The sequence below is a fragment of the Sander vitreus genome, chromosome 3 (assembly GCF_031162955.1).
Source record: "Sander vitreus isolate 19-12246 chromosome 3, sanVit1, whole genome shotgun sequence".
Classification (NCBI taxonomy): Eukaryota; Metazoa; Chordata; class Actinopteri; order Perciformes; family Percidae; genus Sander; species Sander vitreus.
In genome coordinates this window covers 20156988-20172752 of record NC_135857.1, presented here as the reverse complement: position 1 = coordinate 20172752, position 15765 = coordinate 20156988, and the positions used below count along the sequence as shown (strand labels likewise).

Below are 15765 nucleotides of genomic sequence, written 5' to 3'. Positions count from 1 at the left end.
AGCCAAGGTAAAGACCAACCTGTCAGAGGTAATCATGTGGTCTGCACTGCAGTTCTTTATGAAAATAAAAATCATCATGACATCCACACCTCAAAAACTTCAGCACCACAGCAGCTATAGCGACATTTTGGTCAAAGAAATCTTTGAAATGAGACCAGAACAAACCATAAGGCCTGCCGTCATTACATCCATATGGTTCCCATCACAGCTTAATTCAAAACACAGTCTGCTGCACACTTTTGACACAATTCAAGACCTTTAATCTTTTAACTGGCTCTTCAGATTATGGGTCCAGTATCCATGATTAAACAGTGTTAAGACCAAGAGAGTTTGGTGTATAAATGTTATTGCAAACAAGATTAGGTCCTCACCTCATTTGCTGACAATGATTTAGCCTGGAACTATAACAGTTCTGTAAATATGCCCTTTTGTCTTACAGCCAGAGAAATACTTAGGGAAATAGATGTTCAATAGGCTCATGTTACTCAGGAGTCAAAATAGAATGCATATAATTGACCAGAGCTCTGCAGTGGAACTAACTGCATAGAAAGACTCAGAGAGGATAAACTCTACTGTAAGCATGGTATGTTAGTTAACTTAAGGTGGAAGGATCATTCCAGACCTGTGAAAGACATCACTGTTGCCTAAAGTTACATACTTCACCTATTTTTACATCCTGAATTGGGTTAAACACCACAGTTTTCACCAAAATGAATCAGGTTCTAGATGTATTTATTTTGTGTTATAGCTACATCTTGAAATTATGACTCCACTGCATCTTTCAGCTTAATTACTTCCAGAAATCTGAAAGAAAATATGGTTTCTTTCCATTTTGAATTCTTCCACAGGTTCTTTAGTTAAGGTTCAGTGCAGGAGCAGCCATACCAGTAAAAGTAATACAGGGCAGATTTTTCCCTCTGCGAGAGTCACATGCAGGGATGTATGATATTACAGCCTAAGAAATGTAAAAACAGTGGAAGAGAGCGTATCAAACACTGGCTAAGGATTCATAATGCAGGACAATACCAGATCGTTTTTCCAGAGTTTTCCCAAGATGCCAATATTTTTGAGCCACATTCGAAAGCAGTTCAAAAGCACATGTCTTAAATTGCTCAGAAAATGGAGCAAAAGTTATTTCACGAAAACCCAAATTTGCTTACTTTTAATCTGGACACAAGAGCGAACAAATAGCAAATGCTATTCTTCAAGTATTATACCCCCAGTTTCAGCATGAGCGACATGTTTTAGCGTAACAGAGCTGTATGCAATGTTTCGAGCACGGTAGTCTTCACATGAACAGAAACAAACCACAAGGGAACATGAGGAGGAATGCGCTGAGGATTTAAAATCTAGAGCTCTGAGTCAGCATCTTTTCCTCCAGTCCTTTCAATCACCTCCTTCTCCCTACCTCTACACGCTAACGAGCCTGTACAAGGACTCACTCTCCATGTGGCCACCCCTGAGTCCTTACCACGTCTCAGTCTTCTATAATCTGTGACACAGTCCCAGATGGTTGCTGTTGTATTAAAACCATTACATGTAGAGTTTAATTTAGGTAACTTTCAAGAAGGATATACATTCAGTATTGTATCCAATAGAAGCAAACACATATAGTCATTTATACCCAAAGGTTCCAAACCTGCCCTCCTTCAAATGCTAGAAGCTGCCAATGAATGCTACTCTCTGCAACTCTATCTCATTGGCACACAAATAAGCACAACACCCATACACAAGCATATGTACAGAGGTGTACATATACTGTAGGGGCATACACAGAGACAGGTGTGTTTAATTTAATAGGGAAGGAAATCAAGCCTGTATGGCTTGACAGCCCAAGGTCCTGGGGATTAAACACTTGACTTCATATGAAGAAAGACGACTGCCATGTGAGAAAAAGTGATTTACATTGCCACTATAACAACTGTAAAGCTTTCATCCAGAGTTCCCCAGAGTTGGTAATAACACTGTCCACAGCACTTTTATCAGTTAAGCTAATTTCTTAAACAATAAATTATGTTTTTACGTTGGTGGTGTTTCTATGGCAATTATTTACCCCAAATGTAAAAGACTTTGTATGTAATTACTTCTAGTATCTAATACTGTGTCATCACAACCTGAATCACGCCCCCCCCCCCACCCCAATATCTGCTGATGTCATCAGTTGTCTCATTACATAGCTAAAACCTTCACTACAACAGGATCCAGTGATAGGAACTGTCCATAATCACTCTACTATAAAGTGCTCTGAAAACAGCTAGGCTTCTTTAGTAAGGTCCAGATGGTTTCTTTCCTCACACTGATATGTGCCTGCACTCTCTTAATTTCATGCAGACCCATGCACCAATTTAACCAAAGCCAAGCCCAATCCAAGTTTTAATAGAGTGAGACAGAGTGGCATTCACAAGCAGGAGTAAATGCAACTATTACAGAGCAGGCTCCAGCGTCTCAGCACATGCTTGGGCTGTGTCCAGGCTGTTTATTACCCCATAGTGTCAACACCATGGCCTTGGTGTCAGTGGCTGACATACATTTCCATAGACGGTGCCTTCTGTCTCAGATCAGAAATTGGAAGCAGGTGGCCGGTCGGCCCCCACAACACACAGTGGGCTCTACCACCATTACTTGGCAGCGATACCAAAGAGAGCAACGTTCAAGAGGCCAATCGACGATGAGTGCTGAAAAGGGAGAGGGAGCAGAGCACGGATTCTGGCTTGAACTATTACCAGAGCCATACTGTTTTTTAACACTGCTCTCAGTGTACTCTCCCTCTACTGAAGTCAAGCTGGAGTGAATTGTGCTCAAAAAGGCAAAGCGGATATGTTGTCTCTAAAGCAACCCCTCTCATCCTTCATCCTTATTATTATAGTATCTGAAGCACTATACATGTTAACAGTGATAGTGACTGATCATTTGCCACAGAGTTACTTAAAAAAGTATTATGTTCTCAGTAACAAACACATTTCATCATGCGTCAAATAATAAAGTAATTACTTTGAGGAAATTTGAAAATACATGCACATGCAGTGCTTCAGGCTTCAGTACAGGTGAAGCTTATAATACAGAAACAGAAGGACAGTTTGATTGGCAGATGGACCAACAAGCAGAAAATCAACCAGGCAGGGCAGGAAACAGACAGAAAGACGGACAGAGATGCCAAACACTTACACGCTACAACAGGCATTACATGCTGTAGGATTCAGAGCATATGGGAAAGGATGCAGGAAACACCATATAATAAATCTAAGGAAGCCTTGAGAAACATCTTCATGACCAAACATCAAGACCAGCTGTCTTTAACGTATTACTCCAAGATATATCTACACAGGCTCTCTACTGTATCTGCTTCTTCTCCATCATGAATCACATATGGGACAGTAATAAGTCTGTCAATGTGGAATGTTAAACCTCACAACGCCGCAGATCTAATAATGAAGAGGATTCCCTGGTGAAACCATGGTGGCTCAGTGTTGGAAGCTAGAGTTGGAGCTGGAATGTGCAATACATGGCTAATATCCACTGTACGCGAATGTTTTTTGATCTTTCTGTCCACCAAGGAACAAATCAAGGTTTTGTGGAATGGCCCGTTGCTTAATTTACTGGTTAAGTGATGAGATACAGTACGTCTTTTTGCCAAAATGTTTTCCTTTTTGTATAATGTTGAATAACTAGCAGTACCCAAAGTAATAAACCTTAACTTTAATGTTGTTATTTTTATTAACAGTTCATAGATTGCTAATGTAGCCAGGTTTGTTTTGGAGCTCTATTTCAGGTGAAAAAACACACATTATTCTGCTTTCCAGTAAGTTTTTGCTGTAAACATTTCTCTAACAGCAATCTCACTTATATCGAAACAAACAAATCACACTTATGGGTGCCTTCCTTCATGGGATAATTCATGGTTCAAAACAGTATGTTATTTTCTATAATATTAACTGTATTATATACACTACCAGTCAAAAGTTTGGGGTCACTTAGCCATTTCCATTCCACTCCATTATAGACAGAATACCAGCTGAGATCAGTTGCATTGTTTTTTTAATCAGGGCAGCAGTTTTCAGATTACATTATGTGCTTACATAATTGCAAAAGGGTTCTCGACTGTTTGTTTGTCGACTTTAATGCAATATCTACATTGCCCATTATCAGCAACCATTCATCCAATGTTCCAAAGGCACATTCTCTTTACTAATCTGATATCATTTTAAAAGGCTAACTGAGAAAACATTGGAGAACCCTTTTGCAATTATGTAAGCACATAATGTAATCTGAAAACTGCTGCCCTGGTTAAAAAAACAATGCAACTGATCTCAGCTGGTATTCTCTCTATAATGGAGTGGAATGGACATTTCTAAGTGACCCCAAACTTTTGACCAGTAGTGTATTTTGCTAAATACTTGTCATTCAGTCTTCATATCAACATTTACCACATAACTTATGAGCTGTTAAAAGTTCCTATATTCCTAGTTTTAGATCATGCTAGTGGCCTATAATCACTCTACCTCACATCTATGATCTCACCATTTAAATGATAGTTTTAAACATTTCCCGAAAGTTCTGTGTTTTCCTGTAAATGCAATTAAGGAACTAACCTCAGCTGTTCACAGCGTTATTACTCTTCTCTACATGACACTGGGATATGATAATGTCTTAAACGATATTGTATACCTCAGGTATTGTGGCACTGTACTGTAGTTCAAAAGTCAAAAGTCTATGTTGCCTTTACATAACAATGAACCTTAGACAGTAGTATTTGTTACTGAAGTCAAACTTCAAAATTTTACAAAAAGAGAAGAGCAAGATGAGATGAGTTCGAAGCACAGGTCACAGGATGTGCAAGAGAGGAAGAGAAACTTAGAGGAATTCTGATTAGACCTAATATCTCTATCAGCTCCCTGTTTGTCACTCTGATGTGTGAAAATCAAAGAGCCCATGTCAAAACAAACGCACAGGAGATCTGCCTCTAACAAACAATGGCACGTTCCTGTGAAATGTCTTTGCAAGAGGAAGAACTGCTTTAAACCCCTGGCAGGCAGGTCCTTTCTCCTGGGAATCAAACAGGAGAGCCTCTGCAGTATGTGTATGTGTTTGTATGCATATGGGGGGTAGGAACCAAACATCCTCTGTCTCAGTGGGACTCTTCCAAAACACTAACAACCATCCTCCTGTTTGCGTGTTGTCGTAGACTGCAGGGTTTTGGACAGTAGAAAGAACAGAGGCTGACGGTGACGAGACGATGCTCAAAGACAAGAGGGGACATCAGGTGTCGTACAAGCTTCCTGGAAGTGTTTACCATTTAATGATGACAGAGCCCAGGTTCCTGCTTTGAGAGTCAAGACTGTTCATTATGTGAAATTACCGTATTTAGAAGCCTGAGGTTACTGAGACTGTACACCCTGGTTCTTCTTCTGTCCTTAGAGATGTCTTCAAATTCTTTAACACAGAACATTGTTTTGGGAAAATTTGCTTATTTGAACTCTGGCGGAGAGTTAGATGAGAACATTGATACCACTTTCAGATCTGTATAGTAGGCTACTGTAACTATAAGGCTACAGCCAGCAGCCAGTTAGCTTAGCACAAAGACTGTAAACAGGGGGAAACAGCTAACCTGGCTTTATCCAAAGGTAACCTCTAAAGCTTACTGATTTACATTTTATATCTCATTTGTTTAATCCTCTGAGCAGTTGCCAGTCAACCATTGAAGACTCTAGGAAGTTACTGCTACCAGGCAAGAAACAGTCTGGCACACAGCCCCTCGTAAAACAGCAAATTGTCATTGAGCTATGTTAATTAGTGAGCTTTAGGAGGTGCTGGTAGGTGGATTTTGCTACTGTTCGACAGAGCCAGGTTATCTGTTTCCCTGTTTCCATGCTTTATGCTAAGATAAGCTAACCAGCTGCTGTCTGTGGCTTCATATTTTATTTACTGTACAGATACGACAGTGGTATCAATCTTCTCATTTAACTCTCCACTCGAACGCTAATATGTGTATTTCCCTATTCCCAAAATGTTGAACTAAGTTGCCTGTCTGTGACAAAAACAATATTTTTTTTAATCTTTAACTAATGTGTTAAAGAAACTTTTTTTATGAAACCAGAACAGCATATACCCTCATTAGCATACAGTTTTGATAGTTATATCTCTATAGTTTGTGGAGGCTCAGCTGGGTTAGCCACAGCACTCCAGGCTCTAGCCATAAAAAGGAAACCATTCCTTCCTTCCTCCAGCATTTCTTCTACCTTTAACTACCCAGAGACTCCCCACAGAGCAGCCTCATCCAATCACAGCTACACTACAGGCTCATTCTGCTTCTGCAAAGTGAAAGCATAAGGTATGAACTGGGCCTATTAAAGCTTTAACAACATGTTGTCCTCTGAGGATGTAAGTCAGTTCACTCAGTCACATAGCTGAACTCAGCTTATTGCTGTATACTGTGAATGAATGCCTGCAATGCAAGGAGTGGGTATGCAGGTTTATAAACATGACCATCTTTATCAGGTGGGAATGAAAACTCACCATATTGGCACCGCGTCCCTTTGAAGCCCAGTGGACACTGACATATCTGGTCTCCAGTCCTTGCACAATGGCCTCCGTTGAAACATGTATTGGCACCACACACCCCTGCATATATCACATATCATATACCATAAGGCTGCTGATGTATCCATGTTTGTGTGCATTTCTATTTGTACGGATGATGGAGATCTCCATCTAGTCAGTAGGCTGGCTACGTTCCTGCTTAATTTTTCCAGTTCAATTATTGTACTAAATATCAAATTGATATCAGCTTCATAGCAATATTAAAACTAGCCCTATGTGATACATACAGTAGGCTATGTGTGTATAATGCCATTACTCACTATGCAGACAGCCCATCTCTTCACCCTCCCGAGTCCAGCCAGGGCAGCACTTATAGACTGTGTGCAAATCCATGTTGTACACCTGCCTGTACACTGTGTAGTAGGCTGTCCTGAGAAGGAGAAATTCTGCTATAGTCACAGGATTTTATGGAAGTTACATTATAGGTTTATAGATATTATTAACTATTTATTAAGTAATGTATATCTGTAAAACACCCCATCACGACTCCTACTGTAGCTGTGCTTATGAATGAGATGTCTTTATAGAATAGTAATGGTCAATGATAAAGTTTTGTTGTGAAAGTATTTTTTGCTCTTACCTTCTCTCATAGCCCATACACCATGTGTGGCTGGTGCAACCCTGCTTCCACACCTTTACCATGCGGGTAAAAGCCTGGACACAAGGCTGACGGCCCCCCAACATGGACATCTCCTGGTCAGCACAAACATTTGGCCTGTCCATGGAAAAAACACACAGAAACAAAACAAGAAAGAGATGGACAGGTGCTATTAAAATTATATTAGACTTAGTTACGTTTAGGGGTTGTCTAAGCCTGCTGCAGAGCTAATGTATGTACTCCAACAGACATGAACTTCCACAAGTTATATACATATTCAGTTGCAAGAACATCAGCTCATGACAGACACACTGTTTGTTGAACAATTATATAGCCTCCTGTTTGGCGCAATGTGCATGATTAAGGTCCAGGAAGAAACGTGCAAAGTTAGGACACTGCCTACAGCAGGAAATTCATTTTTTTTTTGCTCCAGAAATGTTTGCATGTTAATGTGCCTGCATGCATGTACTGATGTGTGCAAGTCCATTATAAAGCACAGATGTTGTTGTCAGTGCAGCTATCCTAAACTATCCAGGTGTCCACAAACCATCTGGCTTCAAGCAGCCTGAAGTTAATGAAGTATTCGGCTTCTCCTGTAATGAAAACGATTCCTTTAATCGTGTTGAGTAGAGTCTATTTAAACCTCTGGCAGAATACTGTACAAAAAAAATCACATTCCATTGGAAGCTATTATGCAAAAGCACGTTACAGCAGTGCTATAAAACACACATCCATCCTCATCGAGGACTTGAAAGAGCGACGCCTAGTGGGCATTGAACATAGTAAGTAAACTATAAAGAAACAGAATTACAGAGTTAAATTATTTGCAAGACTTGGGGTATGTATTTAGGCCTTAACCGTCTTTGAAATAAATGAATTAAAAATAAATTCTCACTCACCTGAATATTCAATAGCATACAATCTAAAAGGCTAAGTGCACATGTAAACTGTAAAAACAGTGAAAATGATCTAAATTAAAAAGCGTCTCTTACATGCCAAGTTGCAGCTCCAAAGATGATGCGATGCGCATAGTGCTCAATAATATCAGACAAAAAATATCTGGGAACATAATTTCAGCCAGTTACAGACACGGAGAGAATTAGACTCAATCGGCGCAGCCTCTGTGTCCATCAAATGAAGAGCATCCTGACATTAGGTCCGCCTTAAGACATGACTCAAAAGTTAATGTTTGTCTTGTTTTGATATTTCTCGAGAACACAGACGTGTTTTCCCATTCCCTGGTTAAGCAGAGGGACGACTATTCTGTCAATGGCAGCCTTTGAATGGCTCCGAGTAAACGCACCACCCACAGTCACTGAGGGGCCACCTCCCAAAACCCCCGGAGACATTGACCTGTGCACTGACTATGAAAACACCCAGACATGCTTATACTATTAGACCTATCCCTTGAATGAATACTTGATGTGACAGTTGTATTAAGAGAAATTACCGCCAAAGGTTTTCTAAATAGCCTATCGTATTTAAATGTAGGACAATTGGGACACTGACAAAATAGATCTGAGGACAGGATAGTAGGCTCTACTATAGTTAGCTATGTTGTATTGCATATGTATAATCAAAAAATATTGAACATGTATGATGTATGTGATGAAATATTGTGTGATATAGGCCTACATTCTACATTAAATAGGCTAGATTAGATTAAGATCAACTTTATTGATACCACTCAGATAGCCTATCTGATACTGAAGTGTCACAGCAGCAAAATAGTAGCCTACAAAAAACAGAAGCATATACATGTGTAACATTAAACAGCCTATATTTGATGATGAAAATTAAAAAATATAAACAATACATATGGCAGTAGCCTTATTAAGAGTACTGTTGAGAACGTTATATTGTTGAGATACAATTAACAAATTAGATTAAACCAAATAATTGGTCACCCCTATTGGTTGCAAACATAGACTCTATATAAAGAGGATGCACATCGAACCAAAAAAAAACAATTAAACTTGGACCAAAGATCCTCTATCGAAACCATAGACATAGACATATGATCTAAACCGTCTCTGCTTATAGACGTTCTCATGTTTCTGCTTTTAATTTCAGCGCTTGGTGAAGCGACGTCACTTCCTCTTGGTGCTTTGGTGCTTCCTTTTTGGGGAACAGACAGCGGAATAAGAGAGGAGGTTCCTCTCTCGTATCAACACAAGGAAATGTCTGACATCATCTGTAATACATGCTCTTAACTGTACCATTCTGAGTATATTTACAAGTTGTTATTTACTTTGTCTTTTGGTAAATACATTCTTTATTGGAAAGGTAGCAACAAACCAAACGGTAAGAAACCGAAACTACCGCGCTAGCTTGAAATGGCGCTAATGTGTTAACGCTATCTTACGTTAGCTGTCTAAACAACACTAACGTTAGCTTCAGGATTTTGTTAACGTAGCGTTAACTTAGATCTCCTAACAGTTACTTAAATCCCCGAGCTAGACAATTGCAGTTTACTAATAACCGGGGATACTGGTGAATGTTAGTTCACCTTTTTAAAAGGTAATCAAATAACTACTGTGTTAGCTTTAATAGTATTGGCCAATGATATCATCATTGTTGATATTAGCATTCATGTTAAATAAAATATATATCCTGTAATGCGAGCAGCAGCTGTAGCAACTCTTATCTCATACAGTCAAGATTGCTGGCAAACTGTTTCATGTCCCTTTGTGTCCAAGTCAGAAGGCACCAAGTTATCATCATATGATAGTGTCACGAGAAATTTTCCATCTCTAACTCCTGCCTACAGCTCATCAGCTGCACCAATATTTTCTGAGATCCTTATAGAGATTATTGTTTTGTGATCTATGTGTAGGCTACTATTAGTAGTTGTAGTAGTTTACCAGTAGGTATACAGCAAGACCGGTTCAGCAAGACTGAAAGTAAAACTATCAGGACACATGGATCTCTCATGTTGGCATGTAACGTTACTCTGCCCTTTGTTACCTTGTTGTGGCTAACAATTAGCTCTGTGCTGCTGAACAAATCACTCCTCACAGCAAAATGAACGGAGCAGCATTCCCTTCCCCCACAGCAGAGATGGCGGAGATGAACCGTATCCAGTATGAGCTGGACTACACCGAAGGGATCAGCCAGAGGATGCGCATCCCTGAGATGCTCCGAGTGGCTCCTCAAGCCCACGAGGACCCTAATCTTGGATCTCAGGAGGTCCCCCACAGTGTCACAATGCAAGTCCCAGAGAGAATTGTGATTGCGGGTTAGTATGCTGTTAAGTATTATTTTAATGTAGGGCTATGTTTTCTGTGCTGTTCAAAGTCTTTTACTACACACAAAGTCTGTACGCCATTGGTGCTTGTCAGCTGACTTTGTTACAACCATTGACAGGTACTAGCTGTCCCTCTTATCAGTGGCTCAGGACTTTGTCATGTCAATTATTAAAAAAAAAAAAAGTATTTAGGTACACTGGCATGCTAGTTCACTATACATGTGAAGATTGAAGTCATTATTTAAACTCAGCATTACAATCACAGTGCATTGTTTAAATTAAGTGAAGTATAAAATGCATCAATCTCTCATTTACACCTTCCTTTGTCAGGAGACAGTAATGACCCCCAGTTCTCCAGACCTAGAGACCTGGACCTAATCCAGTCAACACCACTAGAAACCCTATCACTGAAGACTCCACCCAGAGTCCTCACCCTGAGTGATCGGCCCCTGGACTTCCTGGAAGAGGAGCAGCGGACAGCTCCAGACAGTGAGGAGGTGGTAAGCGATAAGGCAATAACATTGTCTTTTACACAAACACTGCATAAAATCCACTTATTGGTTTAAACAATTTCTTTACAGTAAACCATAAACTGAATAAACTAGTTGTCATTATTTTTTGTAGTTGCGGCCCCAAGCACGAGTACGACGGGAACGTTCAGCCAGTGAGAATGCAGTTGCCCGTCACAACAGTCCGCTGACGCGTAACGATTCTGCGTGAGTATTGGTCTGGATATACCATCATTAGCTTGGTACCAGCTCCATCTTATCTCCTATATACATACTGTAGCATCTTTCTTTTGGTTCTATGTTTTCTGTGTCCCTTTGTCTCTGTGACGTTGCTGGTTGTCTGTTGTCCTTGCCATTATAAGACGCTTTGTTGCGAGAACTTTTGTTGCTTTCAGTCTCAATGCAGAATATAGCTGTTTTTGTCGCAGACGCTAATCCAATAACACCGTGATATTAAACATTTGATGTAAAAAATTTGATTTGATCCTTTCCAGATTTGTTCAATGATTTCAGGATTACTGGAAAATGACAATATTACTAATTGGTGTATAAGCCCACACTCCCCTTTTCAGCAACACTTTAGGACGTGATAGAAAACCATTAAAGGAAAATTGTGATGCAGGTGGTACATTTTACTGGCTGTACTGTACTTATTTGAATGTTGTGTGTGCTCTGTAGCTTTAATTGGGATTGGGTGTTTGCATATATTAACAATTTTAACAATTAACAATTATGTGGCAAAAAACACTTCATGTCCTGATCACCTTCCTTCAGTACAACTGCATGTGACATCCTGGTACTATTGATAAGGTCACTGAAAGAACAAGACAGTGGTCTTGAGCAATCTAATCAAGATTGGAATCATTTGCTTGCCAATGGCTTTAGTTCACATCTCCGTTTCTGTTTTTTGTTGGGTGTATTATTATGTTAGTAAAGCACTGTAAGTGGTTGTCAGGTTAAATATCTTGCTATTGCAACAATGCATTTACTTACTTTCACTCGGTTGCAATTTTCTACAAAGTTGAGGACAGTTTATTTTCCTTATTTCTCTCCCTCTCCTTCCTTTCTTTCCTCTGTTGCCTTTTCTCCCCTTTTCCTCGGAATGTGCTGCTCTAAATGGTGGGCACTGAGCAGTGCGACCCCGTCCCCCCCAGCCACTGTTCACCCTTGCCCCCTTCTCACCGTGACTGAAGACGAACACAACCTGTACAGCGCTAGCAGTGTTCTATCTTTCATCCAGTCCACTACACGTCGGGCCTACCAGCAGGTCCTGGAGGTCTTGGACGAGAACCCTCGCAGGTGACCGCTCAATCATCCGGCCATTTTTGTCTTTAAAAAAATCTTGGCTTGTTAGATATTGGTCATAGGTGGCATTACTGACTGCATCAGTTGGCTTTACTTCCTCAAAGTCTCATTAAATCTACTTTGATTTCGGCTCCTCAGCACCCTGTTTTCAGGGGCAGGGTGTGGCGTTTCTTAAGTGTTGTTTGGCCCTTAGTTACTGTATGTCGGAAGGTTGTGAGTGTTTGTGTGGTAGGCTCAAACATTACATGGCCATTTCTAATTGACTATTTGTAACATTCAGTAACAATATTAATACCGCATGTATTCAAAATGTAGCCATTTTACCTGATGTACATTTTTCAATCTGTGGCTTTTTTTTTTTTTTTTAAAAGAGTTTGGTACAGGCCATTACTGCTAGACATATTTCGGTCAAGTAGTAGCTATTGAACCTACCTTCAGGTGGAAGTTGAAGCACTTGCAAGTTGTACTAGGTCTTGTCAACCTTCTTAAAATGTAGATTTCATTTTGGAAAAAAGTTAATCATCCCCTTTAGGACATTTGTTTGTGTCAGGACAAACTGTAAACAAACCACAGCATATTAGAGACAATCCATTTTAAAGAGGTTTTATCAGAGCAAAAAGAACCTTACCATACACATTTTAGCTTACACCTGTCTCATGGTTTTGCAACTGTTTGAGTTTTTGACAGTTTGCTTAGGAATGCATGAGGTGAAAGCAGAAATCGAGGCATTAAAAGGTTACCGGTGTGTATTCATACACTCTGCCCACTTCAGAAGATTAATATACAAAACTCTCCTTCACATTCTTAGCATCTGGTAGGGATATGGTTCCTGAGAAGAAAAGCATCAGAATTTTTGTGATCTGTTTAAGGATAGTGTAAAAAAAAAAAATATACAGGTGCTGGTCATATAATTAGAATATCATGAAAAAGTTGATTTATTTCAGTAATTCCATTCAAGAAGTGAAACTTGTATACATTCATTCCACACAGACTGATATATTGATATCAAGTGTTTATTTCTTTTAATTGTGATGATTATAACTGACAACTAATGAAAACCCCAAATTCAGTATCTCCGAAAATTATAATATTACTTAAGACCAATACAAAAAAGGATTTTTTAGAAATGTTGGCCAACTGAAAAGTATGAACATGAAAAGTATGAGCATGTACAGCACTCAATACTTAGTTGGGGCTTCTTTTGCCTGAATTACTGCAGTAATGCGGCGTGGCATGGAGTCGATCAGTCTGTGGCACTGCTCAGGTGTCATGAGAGCCCAGGTTGCTCTGATAGTGGCCTTCAGCTCTTCTGCATTGTTGGGTCTGGAGCATCGCATCTTCCTCTTCACAATACCCCATAGATTTTCTATAGGGTTAAGGTCAGTCGAGTTTGCTGGCCAATTAAGAACAGGGATACCATGGTCCTTAAACCAGGTACAGGTAGCTTTGGCACTGTGTGCAGGTGCATAACTTTGGACCACTCAGCAGCAGTCCAGTCCTTTTTGTCTTTAGCCCAGGCGAGACGCTTCTGACGCGGTGTCTTGTTCAGAAGTGGCTTGACACAAGGAATGCGACAGCTGAAACCCATGTCTTGCATATGTCTGTGCGTGGTGGTTCTTGAAGCACTGACTCCAGCTGCAGTCCACTCTTTGTGAATCTTCCCCACATTTTTGAATGGGTTTTGTTATCCCTATTGCTTGTACACTTTTTTTCTACCACATCTTTTCCTTCCCTTCGCCTCTCCATTAATGTGCTTGGACACAGAGCTCTGTGAACAGCCAGCCTCTTTAGCAATGACCTTGTGTCTTGCCCTCCTTGTGCAAGGTGTCAATGGTCGTCTTTCGGACAGCTGTCAAGTCAGCAGTCTTCCCCATGATTGTGTAGCCTACAGAACTAGACTAAGAGACCATTTAAAGGCCTTTGCAGATGTTTTGAGTTAATTAGCTGATTAGAGTGTAGCACCAGGTGTCTTCAATATTGAACCTTTTCACAATATTCTAATTTTCTGAGATACTGAATTTGGGGTTTTCATTAGTTGTCAGTTCTAATCATCAAAAGTAAAAGAAATAAACACTTGAAATATATCAGTCTGTGTGGAATGAATGTATACATTATACAAGTTTCACTTTTTGAATGGAATTACTGAAATAAATCAACTTTTTCATGATATTCTAATTATATGACCAGCACCTGTAGATATTTAAGAGCACTTAAATAATTGTTAAATAAGACATTCCTTTTAAAGGCTTAGAAAGATAACAGAAAAAGTGTAGTTATGCGAAGGACATGCAAGGTGTGTGCATGTATGCAACCCTGTGCCATGTGTATGTTGCTCTATCTCTTATGTTTTCCTTCTCCCAACCCCATCTCTCCCCACCTCTATAGCAAACCATCACTGCGAGGGGGGTCGGCCATGAGCTCCAACCCCCTGCATGACTCCAGGTAACTTGACCTGGCACTTAACCTTCATTCTGATCCATGTCCTTTTGCTCATCCTTCCCTTTCATTCTCATTTTGGGTCAAGAAATAAGATTAAGCCCTGGTAGAAAAATCGATTGAAATGAGGTTGCTATCGTTATCTTGCGCGATACATTGAAAACGTGCTATGTAAATTATACACTCTGTTGTGGTTGAATTATCTAATTCTCAAATTGACTGTTCTCTTTGGTAGGCTTGCATTATCAACATATGAAGGCACACTGGATGCGGGGCCTGATGACATGACTGTGGTTGACGCAACAACGCTTCGACGTCAGGTTAGTCCTTAATAAATACACTATCTCCATCTACTAGTGCGAAGGGCTAATCATGGAACCTCTGTGACTGAGAAAACATACTTTTTTTTTAAATTATTATTATTCATCTATAGCTCATCAAGTTGAACCGGAGACTCCAACATTTGGAAGAGGAGAACAAGGAGCGAACAAAGCGAGAGATGATCCTGTACTCGGTCACTGTTGCTTTCTGGCTCATCAACACCTGGGTGTGGTTGCGACGCTAGAGCCGAGTATATAGAGTATTTCTGCCATCACCACGACAGAAGAACGTACTATCCCTTATTCTATGTGTCAAATGTTAGCTACTCACTGCACTCAGTCCCTGTGTGAGGAAGACCTTGTAACGTGTACAAGGCCTGTTGCCCACAGGGCTTATATTTTGATTTGGTTTATTTAATACATGTACAGTTTTATTTTTTTACTCTCATTTCATCCTGTCTCATGTTTTGTTTTTATTACAAATCTTGCGCGATGCTAAGCATGACTTATTGTAAATAGTTGTCCATGTTACCCAGAGCTGTGGAAAGAAGTCATCTAGTACAGTAAAGCACAGTTTACCAAAACAGGAAAATGGAGCAGCAATGTGGAGATGTAACATGTTGAATATTTATTGGGGAGAGAGTAATATGTGTCTTGTACTGGGAAATGTAATACAATTTAGTAAAACCAATGATGAGTTGTCCTGTTTTTTTTTTTTTTTTTGATTTGTTTAAGTGAAATGCATTTTTTTTA

At 39.8% G+C, this 15765-nt stretch overlaps 2 protein-coding genes across 7 annotated transcripts in view; one reads left to right on the top strand and one right to left on the bottom strand.

Moving 5' to 3' along the window:
- Positions 1–8264, bottom strand: part of egfem1 (EGF-like and EMI domain containing 1) — a 60738-nt gene extending 52474 nt beyond the window's left edge. The window contains exons 1-4 of the mRNA XM_078246454.1: positions 8188–8264; positions 7178–7312; positions 6858–6967; positions 6514–6618 (exon numbers count right to left, since the gene is read on the bottom strand). Of these exons, the coding sequence (XP_078102580.1) occupies positions 6514–6618; positions 6858–6967; positions 7178–7312; positions 8188–8264 (427 nt within the window). The remainder of the gene's footprint in view (positions 1–6513; positions 6619–6857; positions 6968–7177; positions 7313–8187) is intronic.
- A 1047-nt stretch (positions 8265–9311) lies between these two features.
- mffa (mitochondrial fission factor a) lies at positions 9312–15703 on the top strand. Of its 6 annotated transcripts, none has more exons than XM_078246449.1 (8): positions 9312–9499; positions 10254–10433; positions 10773–10942; positions 11067–11158; positions 12086–12250; positions 14642–14698; positions 14928–15012; positions 15126–15703. In XM_078246449.1, exons 2-8 carry the CDS (start codon positions 10256–10258, stop codon positions 15255–15257), a joined length of 879 nt encoding a protein of 292 aa, XP_078102575.1. In that variant the 5' UTR covers positions 9312–9499; positions 10254–10255; the 3' UTR covers positions 15258–15703. The 6 variants fall into 6 exon arrangements, with proteins under 6 accessions (XP_078102575.1, XP_078102574.1, XP_078102573.1 ...); XM_078246448.1 differs by having other exon boundaries at positions 10251–10433; XM_078246447.1 differs by having other exon boundaries at positions 10216–10433.
- The last annotated feature ends 62 nt before the right edge of the window (positions 15704–15765 follow it).

Coding starts and splice junctions, on each gene's coding strand:
- mffa (XM_078246447.1), top strand. CDS start 10,220: ATGAACGGAGCAGCATTCCCTTCCCCCACAGCAGAGATGGCGGAGATG. Junction 12,251..14,641: donor TTGGACGAGAACCCTCGCAG/GTGACCGCTCAA, acceptor CCACCTCTATAG/CAAACCATCACTGCGAGGGG. Junction 15,013..15,125: donor CAACAACGCTTCGACGTCAG/GTTAGTCCTTAA, acceptor ATTCATCTATAG/CTCATCAAGTTGAACCGGAG.